Source organism: Rhagoletis pomonella, unplaced genomic scaffold (genome assembly GCF_013731165.1).
Source record: "Rhagoletis pomonella isolate Grant_MI unplaced genomic scaffold, Rhpom_1.0 Rhpom_scaffold_00003, whole genome shotgun sequence".
NCBI classification, from domain to species: Eukaryota; Metazoa; Arthropoda; class Insecta; order Diptera; family Tephritidae; genus Rhagoletis; species Rhagoletis pomonella.
The window spans coordinates 65,934,081-65,956,627 of NW_023458557.1; the positions used below are offsets into that span (position 1 = coordinate 65,934,081).

Consider the following 22,547-nt stretch of genomic DNA (forward strand, 5'->3'; position numbering starts at 1 on the left):
TAATTTGCTATTAATCTCCAGTTTGTTTACTTTGGTGTGTGCTGCCTATGGTTGCCGTACGACATTTTTAGTTTGTACCATAATTTACCTTTAAATATACCAAAATAGATTTAAATGCAGCATGCTGAAATGTTGGCTGCATTTCTTTATTCATTCTGAACGTTTGGAATAAACTTTTTTGTTTATTTATTCTTTAGAACGTTCCTGATGATATGTTGACGTATATTTCAAACGTATTCTGTTAATTCCGGCTGTGAAATGGGATTATCCGGAATGTATAAAGAAATGCAGCCGTTGTTTTGCTGAAGTTTTCGGTTTTGGTAGGTTGATTGTTGAAATGAAAATTTTATAATTTTAAAGCTACATCTGTAGCTATATATATTACATTGTTTTTGGATCAATGATGGGTGTTTGGAGGAGATACTCTTGTTTTGGAATGAGTCACCATGTGATATCGATATCACAAATAATTATGAGAAAAATAACTTATTCATTCCGATATAATTAATTTGTATTTTGACAAGGTTTTTCTTTTCGAAAAACTAATCAATTGTATAAAATGCCAAATCGGGGGAAAATGTACCAAACAGAAAATAAATTGCCAAACTAATCACCAGTGGCATCTGTGCAAGTGATCAGCTGTTTCGTAGGTTGCAAGTTTTTGCAAATTTTAGCTCTGATCCTGTACTCAATGAACTTACAGGATTTTACACGAACTTGCAGGAAGTTTCAGGGAAAATGTTCCCTCACTCCAAAACCCTCCAAAATCCTGTAAATGAAAGCGACTTTTGGAGAATTGTGTAGAGAATGAAGTTGCAAGATTTTACCCGAACTTTTTCTTCTGGTAAAATCATGAAAAGTTTCAAGCAATCACTGGTTGACGTTTTTACAGGAAAAATGTTTTTTTTGTTCCCGTACTTTTTGCTGTTACTCACTTTTTACTCTCACTTCAGAGAGTAATTTTGCTGTTTGACAGTTTTACAGGATTTTTCACGAAAAGTATTGGATTGGGCGTAGCCAGAACGAAATTTAGGGGGGGGGGGAGGCCATACAAAATAAAAAATTCAAAACCAATAACTTACTTATGTACTAAAAAATTTTTTATTTTAGCTTAAAATTATTGTAACCAATAAAGGTAAATATGTTGTACAAAAAACAAATAAACAGAAGTTCACAAAAGTTGATATAAAACTATTCGTCGATTTAAATTGTTAACTTTTTACTGAGCATGTTTATTTTACGAGGAGGAAGCATCGAAAGCCTAACCCCGTCCGTGTGAGACTTTAACCCAAACTGAAATTCCTACCGTCATGTACCGTTCCCCTCCCGGTACCACCGTCAAGGATTTCGCCGGGATTACAACACTGTGTGACTGATAAGGTTATAGATCTATTCTCTTCCTCTTCTTCCTTTTTGGCGCTGTAACCGCCAAAGCGATTTTGACCAACTGACGCCTATTAGAAATGCCAATTGAAGCCAGAATTCTTTCAGAGCTGGGGCGTCGGTGTCCATTCGAACGACATGGTCAAGCCAGTTGAGCCGCTGTATTTTAATACGCCATATACCAGCGGTTACAGCGCCAATTAAGAAGAAAAAGATATACCAGCGCGGGCATGATGAGTTATTTATAGTCTGGTTTTCGTACGTCGAGAGAGGACTTTACTCCTTAATTGAATACTCAGTCCAAAGCAGCACTTGTTGGCAAGAGCGATTCTGCGTTGGATTTCCATGCTGACATTATTATCGGTGTTAATGCTGGTTCCCAAGTAAACGAAATTCTCTACTTTCTCGAAATTATAACTGTCAAAAGTGTCGTGGGTGCTAGGCGCGAATGTGCTGATTGTTTGTTTGATGACAGGAGATACTTCGTCTTGTCGTCGTTTACCACCAGACCCATTCGCTTTGCTTCCTCGTCCAACATGGAAAAGTCAGGACAGACTTCGCGGTTTTTCTTACCGATGATGTCAGTGTCATCGGCATAAGCCAGCAATTGTACGCTCTTGTAGTAAATTGTTCCTAAGCGGTTCAGTTCTGAAGATCTGATTATCTTCTCCAACATCAGATTAAAGAAGTCACATGAAAGAGAGCCGCCCTGTCTGGAACCCCGTCTGGTGGCGAAAGGCAACAGAGCAGAGCCGGTGGTATTACTCAACGTCATTTTTCACAGGCGTATGAGTTTTGAGGGGACACCAAATTCAGACATAGCGGCATATAGGAAACTCCTTTTAGTGATGTCGAAAGCGGCTTTAAAGTCGACAAATAGGTGGTGAGTGCGGATCCTTTTCTCGCGGGTCTTTTCCAAGATTCGGCGTACTGTGAATACCTGGTCTATGGTAGACAATACATTCGATAAGACCTTGCAATCTATACCTCGGCCAGCATTTCAAGCATTTTCTCACACTCCTCATCGTACCAGTAATGAGCGGGAAATGTGGTTCCCGTGCTCGCGCAAGTCGGTTTGTTGAAGAGTGCTCTCTCACAGCAGGTGTGAGGGTCGAGCGCCGAATCCATTGGCCGTCTGTTTTGATTGCAGCTTTTCGACGTTGAACTTTCCCTGCATTGTTGGGGGCCCTTTTTTTGCTTCTCCGAGGTTGGGTCGAATATTGGATGCATCAATATAGTAGTGCGAGTCGATGTTTGGCCCTCGGAGTGTACGTATGTACGTCTAAAACATGGAAGCATGCCTTCCGTCTATCACAACATGCTCGATTTGGTTTCCCGTTTTTCGATGTGGAGACATCCATGTAGCTTGAGAGAACGAAAAATGACACTGAAGATGGAACAACGCCGAAACCGGTTTGTCTCCAAACCAAATTTAACAAGGGATGACGGAAAAGCGTTCCACAATACATCACACTTCTACCCTGTCGGAAACACCAACAACGAAAATGATAATAGCTTGATGGATCTTTTTATGCTAGAACCCAGTAATACATACTACCAAGCTTCGGGCCTCGGCGAAGTGGATCATCCTCAGCCCGCCGTTTCTATGTGGAGGCTGATTTTTTCGACACTGGCCCCAAAGATCCCTTCGTTGCCCACCTTGGCATTTAAATGGCCAAGCACGATTTTTATACGTGTCGGGGGCAGCGCTAATATGTACGCTCTAAGCTAAGAGAGCCTTGGATGCCTCGTCCTTCTCTTCCATCGGGGCATTGGTACATGTGAATGAGATGTTGAAGAATCTCGCTTTGATGCGGATTGTGGCTAGACTTTCGTCCACTAGAGTGAACGCCGGTCTCTCTCCCACCACAAATCCAACACCGAATTGCACTCCTTTACGTGGCAACTGTAGTAGACGTCGCAAGGCTCACGCTTACCTTCCTCGCCCCGTCCATCGCATTTCGTGGATGGAGCTGATGTCAGCCTTTATTTTCCCTAGGACTTCAACCAGCCGGGCAGAGGCACCATCCCGATTAATCCCCAGCGCACGCGGGGTGTTACGCCCTCCCACTTTACCTCGCTCCCAAACTAGGGTTCGGTCGCTACCCAGAGTATTCATGGATATAAATATCCGGACGTAGTTAGCTGCGATTTGAACCGTAAGCACACGAACCACTTCTGACCACTCCCAGGTGAATGGCAGTCAAAAGCTTTGCAGTACTGGGAAATGTACAAAACATAGTGGCCAAAAACGAATATCTCAACTAAACCCTGATGCATTTTTTTAAATTCGCTCACATACCTGTATAATAAACCAAATAGCCGGACAAAACATTAAATGATATACATACATATGTATGTATGTATAAATATGAGGGCGTATTGAACATTTTGAGTACGCAGATTTTTTAGGCTGGTATATTTATTTATGCTAAATATATTACTTGATTTTGTTTTGTCACACTTAAGAAGTAAACGTCTTGGCTGTTCACCCAACCGGTCTATAGTTTTATCAATAATCTCAGATTGGTTCTGTGACACAAAACTTTCGTTATACGCTTAGAAAAGACACAAACCTAAAGACAAAGTAATAAACAATTGAACTATAAATTTATTTATAGTTTCCGTTCAATCAATTTTTGCTCATTGTCGACTGCAGCCAGGGTTTTACCCTTTTAAAATGAAGTGCTTTGAAGTTAGAGATAATAACTTGATACAGAACCGGATGATCCACATATCTACTTTTCAAATCAATTTACTAATTATTTAGTTAGCGTTGGGAGTATAATTTGTTATACAGTATATATAGGAAAAACCTTGAAATTTAGGGGGGGCCGAAATTATCAAGCAAGCATTTCGTGGTACTATTTTTGAATATCTAGGCAAAAATTTGAAAGTTAGGGGGGACCCGGGTTACGCGGGTATCTCGTGGCAGTTGAAGCTCTCTCTCGTTCACAGGTGGTGATTGGTACTGATGATGGTATTCACTTGACTGGAGTTTGCAAATACCGTTAATAACCTGTCTGTACAGTCCCAGTCCCAGGGGTGCTGTGCGTAGTGCTGGACCTGGTCCTTCAGCTCAAGCAAGTTCGAGTGCTGACAACTGTAGCACCTTACTGGGAGAATTTCGGCGAGCACACAGGCGCTGCATAATTTAGAACCGGACGGCTTTGTATGTTTGCAACACCGTTTCTTTGTCTTTGGCCAAGTACTGCCGAATTGAGGACTACGGCTCTGTACTTTGTTGGAAATTTCGGTTGTATGCGCCGGGAACGAGAGCTACACCTTTTCTAATAGTACTTCAGAAAGTGTCAATTATATTTCAGAAATCATCAAATGTACTTCAGGTTAGTCAAACGTACTTCAGGAACTGTTATGTGAACTTCAGATTAGTCAATTGTACTTCAGAAACCGTAAAATATACTTCAGATTAGTCAATTGCACTTCAGAAATCGAAAACTGTACTTCAGACTAATGAATTGTACTTCAGAAGCCATAAAATGTACTTCAAATTAGTCAAATCTACTTCAGAATGCGTTAATTGGATTTCAGATTAGTCAATTGTACATCAGAAACCATAACATGTACTTCCGATTGTAAATTGTACTTCAGAAACCGAAAAATGTACTTCAGATTAGTCAATTGTGTTTCAGAAACCAAAAAATGTACTTCAGAAACCGAAAAATGTACTTCAGATTAGTCAATTGTATTTCAGAAACCATAAAATGTACTTCAGAAACCGAAAAATGTACTTCAGAAACCGAAAAACGTACTTCACTCTAATCAATTGAACCCCACATCGGGTTGGTCCCCTTGCCGTGGGGATGAGGCTTAAGTGGTGGTTTAAATCTTCCTTCGGGGGGCTTTAAGCCAGCACGAACCAAGAGGGAAGCTCCGTATGGAGCTTGGTTGACCACCCATCTACGTAACTGCGGGAGCCGTGTTCCTCCAACCATACATACGGAGAGGACCGTACCGACGATTCCCCCATGCTCGTCCTACCTAACAACCCTTCTCTCCCATCTCGCCCTATTCGTCCGGTGCTGGTAGCAGACCCACCCTCGCAGATAGGCCTTCGGGAGGCAAAAGCAGCCCGGTCAGAAGACAAGCTAGCCCTGCTGCCGTCCCCGCCACTCCAGGAGGCAAAGGAACACCGACAGGTGCAACCCCTAAAGCGGCGTCGGTGACATCAGACCGCATGGCTAAGCCAGCGGCCTCTGAGGTTCGCCATTCTGGCACTGATGCTGCAATGGGCAGTAGCCATCCCCAGAAGCACATTAGTGCATCAGAAAGGTACTATCGTACCAGACGGTCAGCCCTCAGTATCCTTGAGAGACTGAGGGACAAAAAGCCAGAAGAGCTGACCGCCGAAGAGCTGGACTCAAGGAATTGGGCCGAAAAGTTTATGGCTGAACACCAGGCGAAAGCCAAAGAAGATCTTGCCCAAGGCAAGCGGAAGTCCTCAAGTGAGTTAAGCTCGGAACCCAAGAGAACAAGGGTGTCCGGTACTTTAACGGCAGACGAGCTGCAGAAAAGATCCTTCGCGGATGTGGCGAAGGAAATATTCATCAGGGCTGTGGTAGACCGCAGCTCAATTGATGGTGCAATCTCACCACAGAATTGGGACCTGGTCAACAGGCGACTCTGAGGCGTCTATAACGAAGCTTTAAGGGAAAACACAGAACCACCTCCCAGTTGTGCGGACGCCGGCTGGTTTCAAAACCGCGTCAAGTTGACAAGGTGTGCGGATCAGAGGTCCGTTGACCTATATACCCTGGCCATAAGTCGCGTAGGCGAGATCTGGCCGGGTGCACGCCTTGAGGTAATTAAGAGGGAAGACATTCCCAATCGGCCTAGATCCAGTGCCTGGATTCCACACGGACCCACAGGAAGTGCTGGAGTGGATACGCATGGGCAACCCTGAGCTACCGACCCAAGATTGGAAGGTAGCAAAGATAGGCGAGATAGACGGAAAGCGAAGGTTAGCGGTAATAGTCCTCAACGAGGAATCAGTAGAACCGCCTGCCAACCAAAACTGGAGGATAAATTATGGCTTCCAAGCCTTGAACCTCCACGTTTATCGGCAGGACGTGTCGCAGAAGCAACACCCTACCGACGAAGCGAACGAAGCAGAAAGTGCTACTGACGATGAAGTGGCATCCACCTCCGGAATAGTAGGCGAACTCTTCGAGAGGGTGACTCTAGAGGAGGGGGCGGGGGACCACTCCGACTTTTCCGACACCATGGTGGAAGGAGAAGGGGAGGATATCCTCCCCCTTTCTGATGAGGAGGACGCCAACCAGACTGTGGTTGGCTGTCCAGCAGCAGTACACGAAACTGATGGTGGGCATAGTTCAGATTAATCTCCACCACTGTAAGGCGGCCTCAGCCGCACTTCTCCTCCGTCTCGCCGAAAGAGAAGAGGAGATCGCACTCATCCAGGAGCCTTGGGTCATAAAATATCGGGTTTGTGGATTGAACATGAAGGGATATAAGCTGATCTATGTCACTGACAAAGGTAAACCCAGGTCATGCATACTGATAAAAAAAGAGTATTAATGCATTTCTTTTGATACAATTTAGCGATGTGGACAACGTCATCATAGCAGTGGAATCAAGCGGAAGGTCTATTTGGCTGGCTTCCACATACATGGCCTACGACGCAGACGCACCACCTTCACCACAATCCTTAAGGAGCGCGGTAATGGAGGCTTCTAGACGCGGCACTCCGATGGTGATAGGAGCAGACGCGAATGCCCGTCATCACATATGGGGCAGCTCAGACACAAATGAACGCGGTGAGTCGATATTCGAATTTATTATGTGCAATAACTTACAACGTAGGTGATACCCCTACCTTTGTGACGTCTGTTAGAAGGGAGGTCCTTGACATTACATGTGTCAATGAGTAGGGGGCAGAACTCTTGAATGACTGGAGAGTCTCTAAAGACAACTCCTTTTCAGATCACATGTACTCCTTTTCAGATCACCTATACGCACGAGTAAGAAAACAACAAGCGGTCTTAAACCGCAGAAAAACAAATTGGAAAAAGTTTGAAGCAACCTTTTCTAATAATATCTCCGACCTCACAAATCAAATAAACTCGGAACATCAACTTGATAACGTTGTAGACGATATAACTAAAGCATTTAATCGTGCAGCAAAAGTAGCCTGCCCAATCAGGGCAACAAGTAGAAAGCCAAAACCTCCATGGTTGTCCACTGAAATTGCAAGCCTCAGAAAGGAATGCAGATCGGAATTTAATGAAGCTAAGAGATCCAACTCCAGTGAATTTAAAGAATGGCAACGCCGATTTAAGTATGCAATAAGAGACGCTAAGCGCTCCTCATGGAGGAACTTCTGTCAGAAGATAGAAAGTACCTCGGAGGCCAGCAGATTGCGGAAAGTATTATCTATGAGTCCCAACAATATTAGCTATCTCATCAAAGAGGATGGTGATTGGACAACTAGCAGCGAAGAAACCTTAGAGCTTCTAGTACAAACCCACTTTCCGGGTTGCCTCCACAGTAGAGTCACCAATACCCGGATCACAGGCAACCATGATGACATTCCAGCGAATATCATTACCGAGGGGAACATAAAGCGTGCTATTAGCAGCTTCCAACCTTTTAAGTCTCCGGGACCGGACGGCATTATTCCCGCTGACCTACAGCATACAGCAGAAAGGATTGCACCCATACTCGTACCAATCTTTGAAGCAGTGTTACGACTTAATTATATACCCCGCAAATGGGGGGAGGTAAGAGTATTTTTCATTCCCAAGGCACGAGAACAAAAGACTTCAGACCAATTAGTCTGTCGTCTTTCCTGCTGAAATCTCTAGAGAGACTAATAGATGGGCATATTAGAGACAAGATAGGCAGCAAACTTTTGGCAGCCCAACATGCCTACAACAAAGGGAGATCAGTTGACACAGCACTCCATTCCTTGGTGCACACAATAGAAAGGTCTCTACATTATAAAGAATGCACCCTCGCGGCCTTCCTGGAAATCGAGGGTGCTTTCAACAATGTATCCCCTGCAGCGATTATCTCATTCCCTGACAAATCTGGGAGTAAGCGAACATAATTATTGATGTAGTTACATCTTTTTGTTAACTTACATAAATATGTAAATCCTTGAATAAAACATAAACATTTAATGAAAAATGCGTATTTATTTAAGATTTTTCTATTAAAATACGCTGCCACTGAGATTCAAAATATGTAAATATGTTAAGGAATTTTAAAAGAGCACTTAAAAGGGGAAAAATGTGGGTAAAATGGTAAATGGGGTACGAAAAATTTAGGTACTTAGCCGGGTTGGGTAAATAAGCGGGGAGGTACTTAAGACTGGGATTTTCTTCAGATTACACTCAAAAATTCACATTGCCCAAAAATGTTGGTTACTTAAGCGGGTTAGGCACTTAAGCGGGTTTCACTGTACATACTTTGCATAAAATTACTTGTAATATAAAAAAATATGAATACATTTATATTTTTTTTTATGGCTTATATCGAACGTTTTTTTTACTTTCATTCAATTGTGATTTGTTGCGCTTAAAAAAATTAATTTCTTAAAAAAAAAACTATAAAAAAAAATTATTAAAGTGGAGATCCAGGATAAGTGTGTTATTTGTCGAATAAGTATGAAGCGAAAGGCTATATTCCGCCTATTGCCATGCAAACATCTCCTGCATGAAGTTTGCGGAAGAGAGATCTTAAATTCAGGATTTTGTCCGATTTGCAGACAAATAATTACTGGTAATGTATGTCTTACAACCAAGAACCCAAATTAATTTTAATAGTTTATGTATGCATGTATATGTATATGATTTAAATTTTATTGATTAACGTAGACACTGAAGCTATCGAGCGCAAAAACTACAAGGCCTATTCGGATCAGGTAAGAAGCAGAGTCGTGGAGGCAGCAAATAAAAACGACGATTGGATAAGTTTGGCAGGATCTTTGCTGCCACATGGGTGACCTCTGGCAGAGAAAAAATGCTCAAAAGAGGAGGAGTAAAAGCAAAGTTCCTTGCCGTGGAAGAAGTGGACGCTATTTTAAATTGGCTGGAGGAGAACTGCACTTTGACACTAAAGCAAATAAAAATTTAAGTGTGCAATGCCTTCCAAAAAAAAGTTTCGATCCCCACAATAGGAAACTACTATTTACAGCGCAGGTTGTATACGATTAAAAATGTAAACCACCAGCCAGCGACCATGAAGAGTGCCGTAAATGAGGCAAAACGCGCCGAATATGTAAGAGCTTTAAATACTTTTATACAAGCTGGAAAACAAATAATATATATTGACGAAATAAATTTTAATTTGTTCTGCCGTCGCACACGGGGTCGCGCACGCTCTGGATGTAGAGCAGTTCAGATGCTACCAGCCGCGCGTGGACCGAACATTCATCTTATCGGAGCTAAAGCCACAAGCGGAATAATAGCAATGGAGCGCCGACGCGGATCTTTTAAAGCTGCGGGTGCATGCAATTGGATACAAACTGTCTTTCAGAGGTGGGTTGAGATGGGCAACAACCTTGCGGATTTAGTTGTGGTGTGCGATAATGCTCCGTGCCACTCCCATTTGGAACATGCCATCAATAATTATAACGAAACAGAAAAGGCAACACTCCTACGCCTGGGACCTTATTCGCCAATGCTGAACCCTATAGAAATAATTTGGTCTAAAATAAAAACATATGTGAAGGTTAATATTGGAGTTCCAGTTACGTTTGGTCCTGGCGTAGTCGGGCAAAGACTTTCCTATTTGGAGTGTCTTATTGACGAGGCAAAAACAACGGTTGTCGGCGGCGATTGTGGTGGGGCCATTCAGCATTCTACCACTATTCACCCGGATGCACTATCCTTAGTTGATATGCCAGTTGGCATGTAATTTCAACCTATGTATGTATGTATATTATTAAAGCTACCAAATAAGTGTTTTTTTTGTTTTAAATAAATGTTGCGAAAAAACTGAAAGCTACATAGATTTGGAAAATATATTCATGGTTGAGCGCTCATTTGTGGTAAGTGCATTTTTTGGCGAAAATGTTATGGCTGAATTTCTTTATTCATTCTGAACGTTTGGAATAATCTTTTTTGTTTACTTATTCTTTAGAACGTTCCTGATGATATGTTAACGTATATTTCAAACACATTCTGTTTATTCTGGCTGTGAAATGAGATTATCCGGAATGTATAAAGAAACGTAGCCTATATGTTTCTGAAGTACAATTTACAAATCTGAAGTACATTTTATGGTTTCTGAAATACAATTGACTAACCTGACGTACATTTTTCGGTTACTGAAGGACACTTATTGCTTTCTGAAATACAAATGACTAATCTGAAGTGCATTTTTCGGTTTCTAAAGTACATTTTTTGGTTTCTGAACAACTTGACTACTTTTTTGACTAATCTGAAGTACATTTTTCGGTTTCTGAAGTACAATTTACAAATTTGAAGTACATTTTTTGGTTTCTGAAGTACAATCGACTAATCTGAAGTCCAATTAACGGTTTCTGAAGTACAATTGACTAGTCTGAAGTATATTTTACGGTTTCTGAAGTACAATTGACTAATCTGAAGTATATTTTACGGTTTCTGAAGTAAAATTGACTAATCTGAAGTATATTTTACGGTTTCTGAAGTACAATTGACTAATCTGAAGTATTTTTTACGATTTCTGAAGTACAGTTGACTAATCTGAAGTACATTTTACGATATCCGAAGTACAATTGGAAAAGGTGTAGATCTGACAATTTTCCGGTTATTCACCGTTAGAATTGTTTGCCATCGACGAGAATACGCAGCTTTCGTCCTTGTGGTAAAATGGTTGCCGAGAGGGTTACCTTGCAGTGAAGAAGCGAAAAAATGTGGAGTGGTAACCGTTTATATTTAAGCATAAGTCATCAATTTCATTTCCGGACGCATTGTATTTTTTTTCTGGATTGTGTCTTGTCGGGATTTTGAGTTGTCAGGAGTTTGTCTTGTCGCAATAATGTGTTATCTGTATTTTATTTGGTCGGGATTTTGTTATGTCTGTATTATGTCCTGTCTGGATTTTGTATTGTCTGGATTTTTAAAAATTGTCTGGATTATGTCTAGTCGAGATCTTCAATGTCGGGATTATGAAGTGCTCCCATAATCCCTAAGCGCGGTCGAAGCCAGAACCAAGCGCAACAGGTGGTGGACCTAACAAAGTGCATATTTTCAATGGCTTGGAAGAAGCTGTTATTGCATTAACTGGATTGAGAACCAGAGCTTCAGGCATAGCAGGAGTTCTGGCTTGTGAATCAACAATTCAACCAGAAGCTAATATAGATGCCCCCATGGTTTTTATGCCCGGCAGCTCCGCTTACCTTTGTGAGTCCATTGCCATAGCGCGCTCTTACTCCGCTGCTATAACTGCAAATGCATCAGAATCCATAATTTTCCTCAAAATATTGAAAATAAATAAATTTTACTATAAACATGCACATGATGAGTGCTTTTTTAATTCCTTTCGACTTTTTTTTCCTTCATTCAGCTATCTTCGAAAAACAACTTATAGCTGGCAATGCTGCACATGTTTCCGCAAGGGTTGCAGCATGTGGATTTTTCGTTTTTCGTAGCATAGCTACGAATTACGAATTACGAAAATTCGGGTTCTAGAATTAAATCATAAAAAAAAACTAAAGATTAAATTAAAATAAGGGAAAGACCCAACCTTGGATCTAGGAAAAGTCCAAAATTTTGCGTACACCTTTTGGGAACGTTTTGCGATGGATGTGGCAGTTTTTTTTAGACCAGTTTCTCTTTGGATGCAGAGTATTCCAGTGGCCATGCGGGCCGGCGTGTAGTACGGGTGTTTGAAAAGCGAAAAGTAGTCTTTGAGCTACCCTCATTGTGGAAAAATTATTTTTAAGGTGGTACTAACTCAAAACTAAACTAAAACTAACTCAATCTTTAATTAAAGAAAGAACTGCGAAACCTTGTTATACTTTCGTTAAGATTGAAAACATGTGAAGACGAAGTGTTACATATACATACATAAATAGGTATATTAACAAATGAATTTTAGTGTCTAATATACAAGTACAGCCACTGCAGTGAAAAGTGAAGAATTACGATTAAAAGCCTACGTGAACTAGAAAGTTGTAATACTAAATCAATTCAAGAAACTAAAACAAGTCAGATAAATAATGTAAAATAGGATGTGGAAAGAAAGGAGTTCAATAACTTTCTAATTAAATTTAAAGGATTTTAAATAATTAGCTATGTAAATTTAGTTATACGAGCATCTATTAAGTGTACAGTGAAACTTTGCATGATTATTGATCATTGTACGCGCGAGAATTCCTACCGGTGAAGGTGTAAAGAAAAAAAATAGCATACGAGTTTACGAATGCCTTAAAAGTCGCATACGTTCGATTACATTTTCACCTCACCGGCGTGGCCAAAGAGAAATGCCAGTTCAAAAAGTTTATAATGCAAGAGCAATTGATCTTACTTTAATACATGAAGTCAAACGGAAAACAGTTATAACTAAGGCATGTACATATTTGTGTTTTGCTTTACGTCCCACATTTAGTTTCATGCACTGCGCTGAAAGATCTTTCGTCGTTGGAAACGCTCAGAACAAAAAAGACGACAATTCTAAGTCAAAGCAAATATGAACTTTATTTTTTCCTAGAGCAAAACCGAAACAAATCGACAACGTACGTGTGAGCTTTGTGTGTATGCGGTGTTTCGTGCGCGCTCGGTTGTTTCTGCTTTCGCTTTTGCGTTTGCTGTGATCGGCAAAATGTAGCAGCGAAATCATTTCAATGCTGCAATCGGTTTTGTTGTCTCAAGTCCATAATTTGCATATGCCTTTTCAACCTGTAGCAAACTACCAACGCAGGTTATGTAAATTAATATAAAACCTAATATTAATTAAAATAAGTAAGTTTTGTTTTATCAATAAAATAAATAATTATCAGAAAAAATTAGAATTCACAAATATAATATTTAAATATTATCCTTTGAATTATGTTATAAATAGCACGTTATCACAAATTTAAGAAAAAAATCTGTCCTCTGATATTTGACCATAGATAAACTTTATTTATGGGAGATTTGAAGAAAAAAGTGCACCCACTTAATTGCATTTTTTTATATACTAGTGAAGATTATTAAGTTTGCTATGTACAGTCATGCGAAAAATAATATGGACATGACATTTGGACCAGTTTTGGCTATTTTTCTTTCGTTTTTTAATGTTTATTATTTTATTATAAAAATACAGCTCCTTATCTAACCGAAACGATAAAGTCCAAATTTCAGATTTCGTAGCAAAATTCAACAAATATTTACAACAAACTTTTTATTAGGAATTTTTAGAAAAATTCTAATTATTAATAAAGTGTAAATGCAAGTGGGTAAGAATTCGCGTTTAATTTTGATAACTTTTTTTTTGGGAATGGTATTATTTTCTCCATACAGAAAAAAAATAGTCAAAAACACTTTATATGGAAGAAAATGCGTGATACTGCATATCTAAAAAATTTTAATAAAAAGCTAGTTGTTGTAAAGGGGTCGAGCGAAAATGCAGGGTGTGGATGAAGCGTAACACAGCATACAGGACCATAGTGCGCGAAATGCATCCTTCAAGAAGTGACCCTGTTTCTACAGAACATTATGGATCTAGACCCGGAGGGTGTCAAATCTACCCTGCCCCCCCTAATCCAGGGTGTCAAGCGTCACCGTGCCCATTATAAGGTTTGTAGTCAGAGGGCTTTCCGACTGTATTCTAACGGCGCCTCCCGGATACCTGTCCGCCTCCGGCAGTAACGGTGGACTTGCTGCGGCATGGGGCTCTGCCGTGGTCGACCATTTTTCCCCTTTCCTTATTTTCCGGCCACCGAAAGGCCTCGGCTCTGTAGGTGGCCAAACAACCAGAATGATGAATACTATAAATAAAGAAGCCTCGGAACCCTGCACGGGTAGTGCCGCCGCTGAACACGGCGATGAAAAGTCCAAAACACCAACCATCTCTGAAACCACATCGACGGAACCGAGAGGGCCTGAACGGCCCAAGCAGCTTCGGGCTTCCGCAGAAGCTGGAAGGATTGCTAAACCCCCAGAGGGAAAGTGAACCTCCAGTGATGCCGGTGGTACTATACCCCATGAGGGAGAGTCAAAGCCGGCGGGAAAGCTGGGGAAGGCCCCCGCAAGGTGTAGTGATCGTGCAAAAGTCCTCCACGGACAAGCAGAGGACCACTCCCGCGAGTAAATACTCGAAGACCGGGGCAAATAACCTCGCTCTACACCCCGGCTGCTCCAAAGCAGCAACTCAAATTTCGCCTTTCGTCAGGGCCCAGCGTGACCGAAAGGAAGCCCCTAACGTCATATAAAGGCTGGGGGTCATCCCTCATGACCAACTGACAGCGGAGCAAAAAGTCTCTCTCAAGTGGGCCATGGGAGTCTTCGCCGCCAGCGACAAGCGATCCCCCGGGAAAGGCGGGAAGGACAAACCACCCATTCGGGAAAACCCAAGGAAGGACCTTACCTCCAAGAGAAAGCGATCTCAGGACGACACCTCGAGGTGTCGTCCGTCGATGGCCGTATCCAACACGAAGCCGTTCAGTGAAGCCGCCAAAGAGCACCTCACGCTGGCGGTGTTGGACAAGGGGCATCCGGACGGCCACATTACCACGGACAACTGAAAGTCCGTCCAGATGAGTTTATGCAGGGCATATAAAGGGATACTCCAGAAGTACCCCGGCCCAGCACCAGTCGTCCGTGATGGCGGATGGCATCAAGGGCGAGTTAAGCTGGTAGCGTGCGCCGATGAGCGCCCGCACCGGCTCTATAAGGAAGCTATCTCCACGGTTGGACAGCTGTGGCCCGGGGCAGACTTAGTTGCCGTCCATAGAGATGAAATCCCTACCAGGCCGCGAGCCTGGGCCCGGGTACCAGCTGAGCCGGCAAAACCGGAGGAGATACTCGAGTTCATCCGACTGGGCAACGAAGGACTGCCCACCAGCGATTGGAGGATAGTCCGAGTTGGCGAGACCAAGGGGAAGCAGCGTTTTGTTGGCTTTGTCGTGAACGAGGCTTCTGTCCCAGCTCTCGAGGATTGTGCTGGGGTAATAAGCTACGGCTTTTACTCAATCACAGTAAAAATCCACCAGAGAACGGATCAGCAAGAGGAGGAAACGGGCAATGCCTCGAGCGGACCCGCTCCCTCAGATATTCTTCCCGACGAAGGGGCCAACAAAATAGGCAACGCCTCAGGCGGACCTGCGGCCCCTGTGTCGGCATCGGTGGCCGGCCGAACGGGGTACACAGGAAACACCGCGAGTGAACCTGTGGACCCACCAACGAGTGTATCCGATACCGCGACAGATACTGAGAGCGAATCGGGTTCAGTATCTGCCTACGTAGGGTCAATCTACGCTGGACGAGGACCAGCTTCTGGTATCCGAACCGGAGGAGGAGGACAATGACATCACAGTCATTGCCGCCGCCGAGCGGAGGGAGCTAGAAGCAATGAAAATAACCGATTCTGAGGATGGTGCAGATCCTACAAATTAATCTGCACCACTCCAAGGCAGTCTCGGATGCTCTCCTTCTTCGCCTCAGCGATAAAGCTTAGGACTTGATTTTAGTCCAAGAACCTTGGATCGTCAGAAACAAGGTTTGCGGACTGAACTCTGATGCCTACCAGATGGTAACAGCTCCAGTAATAGGTAGGATCAGAGCTTGCATTCTAATTTAAAAAAGTATATTCTCATTTTTTACTCACCCAATACAGCGACGAGGACACTATCTGCATCAGTGTACGGCTGAAGGAGAGCGTTATCTGGCTGGCAACAACCTACATGGCTCACGACAGCTATGCTTTTCCTCCCTATAGACTGGAGGAAGCGGTGAAGAAAGCAAATCGCGGAAAGCTCCCGGTCATAATAGGGGCCGACTCTAATTTACATAACACGATCTGGGGCTCAAACGACACCAACTTCCGAGGTGAGGTTTACTTGACTTTATTCTTTTATATAATCTTACTGTATGTAACCGTGGGAACGATCCCACGTTTATGACCTCTGTTAGAAGAGAAGTGCTGGACATCACCCTTGTGTCGAGCGGTTTGTCCGATCGGATAAGAGACTGGCAGGTGTCCAAGGAACACCCTTTTTCTGACCACCTCTACATTAGTTTCAATCTCAATTTTGATCCTGCTCCTTTAACAGCATATAGGAACAGAAAGCGAACCGACTGGGCAAAGTATAGGAATACGCTGTCGGCCTCTCTACGCAGATACGCTTCCCACGATAAGTCCTGCTTATCATTAAGACCTGATGAAGCGAGTCTCTCGAATACAAAGGGTGTTTCTCTCGGTGAGCTGGACTCATCGTCGAAAAGTTATGAAGGAGTGAACTTTGTGACAAATGCCTGTAATGCTGCTTTTAAAGCCTCCCGCCCAAGCACCCTGCCGAAGGACAAAAAGAAACCCTAGTGGTGGAATCCTGAGATTTCAGCACTGAAGAAGAACAGCTGGAGGCTCTTCAATCATGCTAAGCAAACAGGTCCGTTAGGGACGTCGTAAGTGAGGAGAGGGTGGAATGGGCTTTAATGTCCTTCCATCCCTACAAATCTCCGGGCCTTGACGGAATTTTTCCCGCTCAACTACAGGAAGCTAAGGACATACTGTGCCCCCTGCTTTCTCAGTTTTTTACATCTGGCTAACCCTGATTCACATACCACATGAGTGAACAAAAGCAAAAGCTGTATTCTTACCAAAGGAGGCAAGTCCGCTCATGTGAAACCGAAGGATTTCAGGCCTATAAGCCTCACTTTATCCTTCCTTAAAACTCTAGAGAGGCTCATCGATGAATATATTCGACGGAATATAAAAAACCTCTCCCCAAACCAGCATGCGTATACCAAAGGAAAATCCGTGGACACCACACTCCATGAAATCGTATCGACGATTGAAAAAGGATTGGCCTTAAAGGAATACACGCTCGGTTTTTTTCTCGATATCGAGGGTGCTTTCAACAATGTCTATCCGAAGTCTGTTGTTAACTCCCTTCTCATGGCGGGGGTGCAGCGGGGTCTGGTAGATTTTGTTGGACTCCTTCTTGAAAAGAGAACTATTCTATCACAACTGGGGGATGGTTCCATCACAAAATATGTGACCAGAGGCACCCCCAAGGGGGCGTTCTCTTCCCTCTGCTTTGGAATCTAACAGTGAACACCCTACTTCTAAGCCTAAAGGGCACCGGTTGTCAAGTCATAGCGTACGCTGATGACATAGAAATTTTGGCAACGGGCAAACATCTTCAGGTCCTGAGTGAGTTATTGCAAAATGCACTCGGTCTGGTAAACAGCTGGTCCAAGGAATGTGGACTTACCGTCAATCCTACCAGAAATGGTACTTTTCACAAGGAAGTATAAAACTCCCTTATTTGAACCTCCCACCCTAAATTTAATGGCACTTACTCTCTCAACCGAGGTCAAATACCTTGGAATTATTCTAGACAAGATACCTGACTGGAAGCGAAACATTGAAGACCGCTCCAGAATAGACAATACCGCCCTTTATGCCAGTAAGACGGCTATAGGCAAAAAATGGGGAATAAAACCACACTTAGTACACTCGATGTACGCAGCTGTGATAAGACCCATCCTTTTCTACGGGGTCACCGTTTAGTAGCCTGCGCTAAACAACACTTTGTCCAGAGCCAAGGTGGAACGGGTGCAGAGGACGGCTGCCATGTTAGTCACGGGAGCGCTGCCCACTACACCTATCAAATCTCTGGAAATAATGTTAAATCTTCCACCTGTGGATCTTCACGGAAAATTTCGGGCCGGCTGCAGTGAGGCCAGGTTAAATACAATACAGCCGTGGAGGGACCTTAGATTCGGACACGCAAAAGTACTTAAAACTCTACCGGATAATCTACGGCAGATTGATTATACCACTTCTTTACTCTGCTTTGACAACAAATTCTCCACAAGGATCCCAGAGAGGAACGAATGGTAAGGGGCCACATACCTGAACCCAGGGTCTACGGCCATATATACAGATGGTTCCAAGCTTAACAAAAGAGTGGGTAGCGGGATCTACTCTGACGAACTCGCGCTAAACCTCAGTTTTCGCAACTGCCTAACCGACGAGCTGGCAAGGAGAGGGACGGAAATATCTGAAGTCAATTCTGCTCAGAATGCGGGCATATCTCTAACCTCCTGCAAACAGAGACACAGGCGGAACTCGTCGAGGAGGTAAATGTCAGGTGGGCTTTGGAAACCACCTGCCATACTACAAGTCAAATTTGGCCAAAGATTGATGTAAAGCGATCCATAGCTCTTACCCGGCTGGACCGCTCCTTTCTCAGATTAGTAGTCGGGGTAATCACCGGACACTGCCTGATGGGCACACACGGAAACAGACTAGGATACCCCACCAACGATTTTTGTCGAAGTTGCAGAGGCGAGGAAGAGGTGGAGACCGTTGAACACTATCTTTTCCATTGTCCCACCTTGGCCAACACGCGCAACTGATTCTTCAAGAAGTACTTTCTAGATTGTTTAGCCGATTTGAGCTCGGCGAACGTTCTCGACTTTTTGTGCTATATAAAACGCACTCCGTGGTTCAATTACTAAGGAAGGGAAAGAAACAAATGGCTTCGGCCAATGGTATCACAACGGGCTTTTCCAGCCCCGTGTGCTCCGCGCTCTGCGCGGGGCTGCCACTTCAACCTAACCTAACCTAACCTAATTGTTGTAAAACTTTTTTAAATTTTTCTATAAAGTTTGAAATTTTGACTTATATGGTTTTTGTTAAATAATGAACTGCATTTTTATAAAAAAAATAATAAACATTAAAAAAGCGAAATATAAATAACCAAAAAAAATATATAAGGCTTTTTGGGTAAAATTTAAAGCATGATAATAGTTTTCAAAGATTTTCTTCTGGCGGACAATGTCAATCTTGTGGCAGCAACTTTTTCCACATTTGCAGATTACTTGGGCTATACATTTTTTCCGCAACTATACGGCCGCTAACAGTTTCATGCTCTTTGCCGCGTTCAACACTTTTCTTTTCAATATTTTGTTTGCGATGTTCTAATCGTTTTTGTCGTTTTCTGGGAGTAAACGTTACTGCAAATAAGATATAATACATACTATAATTGCTCTTACCTAGCAAATAAATATAAATATTTACCATCACTTTCATCTTCCATTACGCAATTTATGGACATGAGACTACACAACCGATTACAGCATTGCAATTTACAAATAAATGTTTTCGCTCCTACATTTTGCCGATCACCGCAAACGCAAAAGCAAAAGCAGAAACAACCGAGCGCGCACGAAATACCGCTTACACACAAAGTTCACACGTAAGCTGTCGATTTGTTTCGTTTTTGGTCTAGGAAAAAATATAGTTCATTTTTGCTCTGACTTATAATATTCGCCGTTTTTGTTCTGAGCGTGTAATATCTTGCTGTGTTTTACTCGAACCACTGTGGAATTACAAAAGTGCTACAATGAAGCCGCTCACTATTCCGCGCCTCGAGCTATAGGCCGCAGTCCTAGGTAAGAGGTTGATGCAGACAGTTCGTGATCAGCACGCAGTACCATATCCGATTGTGTCCTCTGGTCGGATTCAAGAACTGTCCTTAAATGGATAGGCAGCGAGCACAGGTGGTACAAGCCATTTTTCGCCCATAGAGTGGCGGAAATACTAGCCACCACAACGCTATCCAATTGGAGATGATACCAACGGCTCATAACGTTGCCGACGAAGCTACTCGAGCGAGACGTGTCAACACTGAGTTCGAGTCCTATTGGTTGAGTGGCTCACAGTTCTTACAGATGGATATAGAGCATTGGCCACAGGAGCTTGAAGTCCAAGAACGCGATGCTGCTGACGACGAAGAGCTCCAGCTGAGATACGCTTTGGCAGTTGTAAGCTATAAATTTATGAATTATAATCGTTTTTCATCTCTTAGCAGAATAGTACAAACTCTGGCATGGGTGATTCGTTTCGTGAGTCCATGCCGCAATGGCAAGCAGTCCGATGAAACGCATGGCCTAACAGCATGGGCGTTGGAAACAGCCAAGCATGCCTTGTATCGTCAAGTGCAAACAGAAGCATTCATTGCCCAGCTCCGCCTGCTCGAAAAAGGTTACACAATTCCTCGATCCAGCGCAATCTACCAGCTCTCGCCCTGCATAGATGATCACTGTATTTTGCGCGTAAAGGAACGCATCGATGCAGCTGAATGGCTGCCCATATTTACCAGACAGCCGGTCATACTACCACCAAACCACCCCTTAACAAAACTTATTGTGAGTCATCATCACGCCGCCACGAAACATCAAAATACGGAAGCCACAATCTGCGAAATCCATCGTCACTACTGGATACCCTGCTTGCGTAAGCTTCTGCGTTCTGCAATAAGTAATTGTCAGGTCTGTCGAGTGTCCAAAGCAACGCCAGTAGCACCTATTATGGGACCACTGCCAGCCGACCGTTTAACGCCTTAGGTAAGACCGTTCACATACACCGGTCTCGATTATTTCGGTCCAACAAACATGACAATCGGTCATAGACAAGAGAAGTGCTGGGTGGCACTGTCTAACGTGCCTCACTATTAGGGCAATACACTTGGAACTGGCCCACAACCTAAGCACAGACGCATTAGAGCTGTAAAACTATCGATGGCACTGTCGATAGTATCGTTGGTTTTTGACTATCAAAAAAATCGATGGTTTTGTAAGCACTATCGATAGTTTCCACTCATACATACATTATTCAGTAAGAGTAAAAAGGGGATCTAATGGGGGAGTGAAGTGAATCTATAACCTATCCCCTCCAAACGACTACCTCACCCACTGCCCGTCAAGGCTTGGTGGTCCCTGTTATCGCTAACGAGACTCTGTCGACCGGTGCGAGGCGGTATATTCTCGCTCAAGGCTGTGGACTGGACCCGGACTGTACGTGATGTGCATCGGCGAACGCCCAGGACGACCAGAACTTGATGACGGGACCACTGCGTACGGGACCCCAATTTTCGCATTTGAAAACACACCGACAAATCCAGAAGCGTCGGTTCCCCAGTGGGGTGGCTCCTTGGTCTGCGTCTGACCCATATTGGGCGGCAGGACAACCTTCACCTGGCAGTAGGTATAAAATGCAACACCCGACCCTCAGTATCCGGTAAAAGAGGGTTCTAAAATCCCCGGAGACCCTATCGTTGGAGTGGTGACAACAAGCCCAGCGATCGAAATTCTACTGTTGAGCCTATTATCCAGGTGTCTGCCCCGCCAAGGGACAAGGCTCTTCAAAAGAAGCATGCCTACATTGTCCTGAAGTATGAGCGACTCCGCCAGGAGAAAGTCTCGAATGCTTTCGGAAGTTAGGCCGCTGTCTCTGGAAAAGCCACCAACTCCGAAAATATAGACGCTGCAACCAAACCCCCCTCTGAGGGCGGTAGCAGTCTGCCGACGAGAAAAGCTGCTCCCCTGTCGCTGTTGGAAATAACAAGCCGTCGGTGTTACTGACGCCCAAGGTGCCGAAGACCGCGAGGCCAGTGTTCCCATGGCTGGACGGGGAGAAGGCCTCGCCATCGGCAGCATCGGTGGTAAGGGACCGGTTGCACGCACTCCGAAGAGACAACTGTTTGGCGACAAGAAGACACAGCCTGAGCAGAAGCGGGTGAAAACTTTACAACCTTATTTATGCTCAGCACCAGAGCTCCAGGTAGCAATCATAGACCGGAGTCGCCCGGAAGGAAAGATTCCAACGGACAAATTTTTGCTCCTGGAAGGAAGGATCATGAGGGCACTACTTGGCGAAATCCAGCGTACCAAAAACAATAACATTCGTATGTTTGATGGAGCCAAGTGACAGAAGGGAGTCGAAGTTGTTGGATGCGGCAACAAGGAGTCGCTAGACTTCCTTACGTCCGCAACCAAGATGAACTTTGGGCCAACGCAAAACTAGAAGTTGTTCCACTCTCAGAGGTACCATCCCGTACGACAGTGCGAGTGACCATTTGTAATAAGGGTGACCACCCCACCTTCTACAATAGAATAAGGGAGGAGGTTATAGATATAACTCTCGTAACTAACTCGAACAATGTTAGGGTTGAGGGCTGTCACATCTCGACAAAATTTTCT

The 22,547-nt window shown here is 43.5% G+C and overlaps 1 protein-coding gene across 1 annotated transcript; it reads left to right on the top strand.

The window, feature by feature from the left end:
• Nucleotides 1-20,135: 20,135 nt before the first annotated feature.
• On the top strand, nt 20,136-20,912 carry LOC118736342. Its single transcript, XM_036466435.1, has one exon. It carries the CDS (start codon nt 20,136-20,138, stop codon nt 20,910-20,912), a length of 777 nt encoding a protein of 258 aa, XP_036322328.1.
• Nucleotides 20,913-22,547: the final 1,635 nt, after the last annotated feature.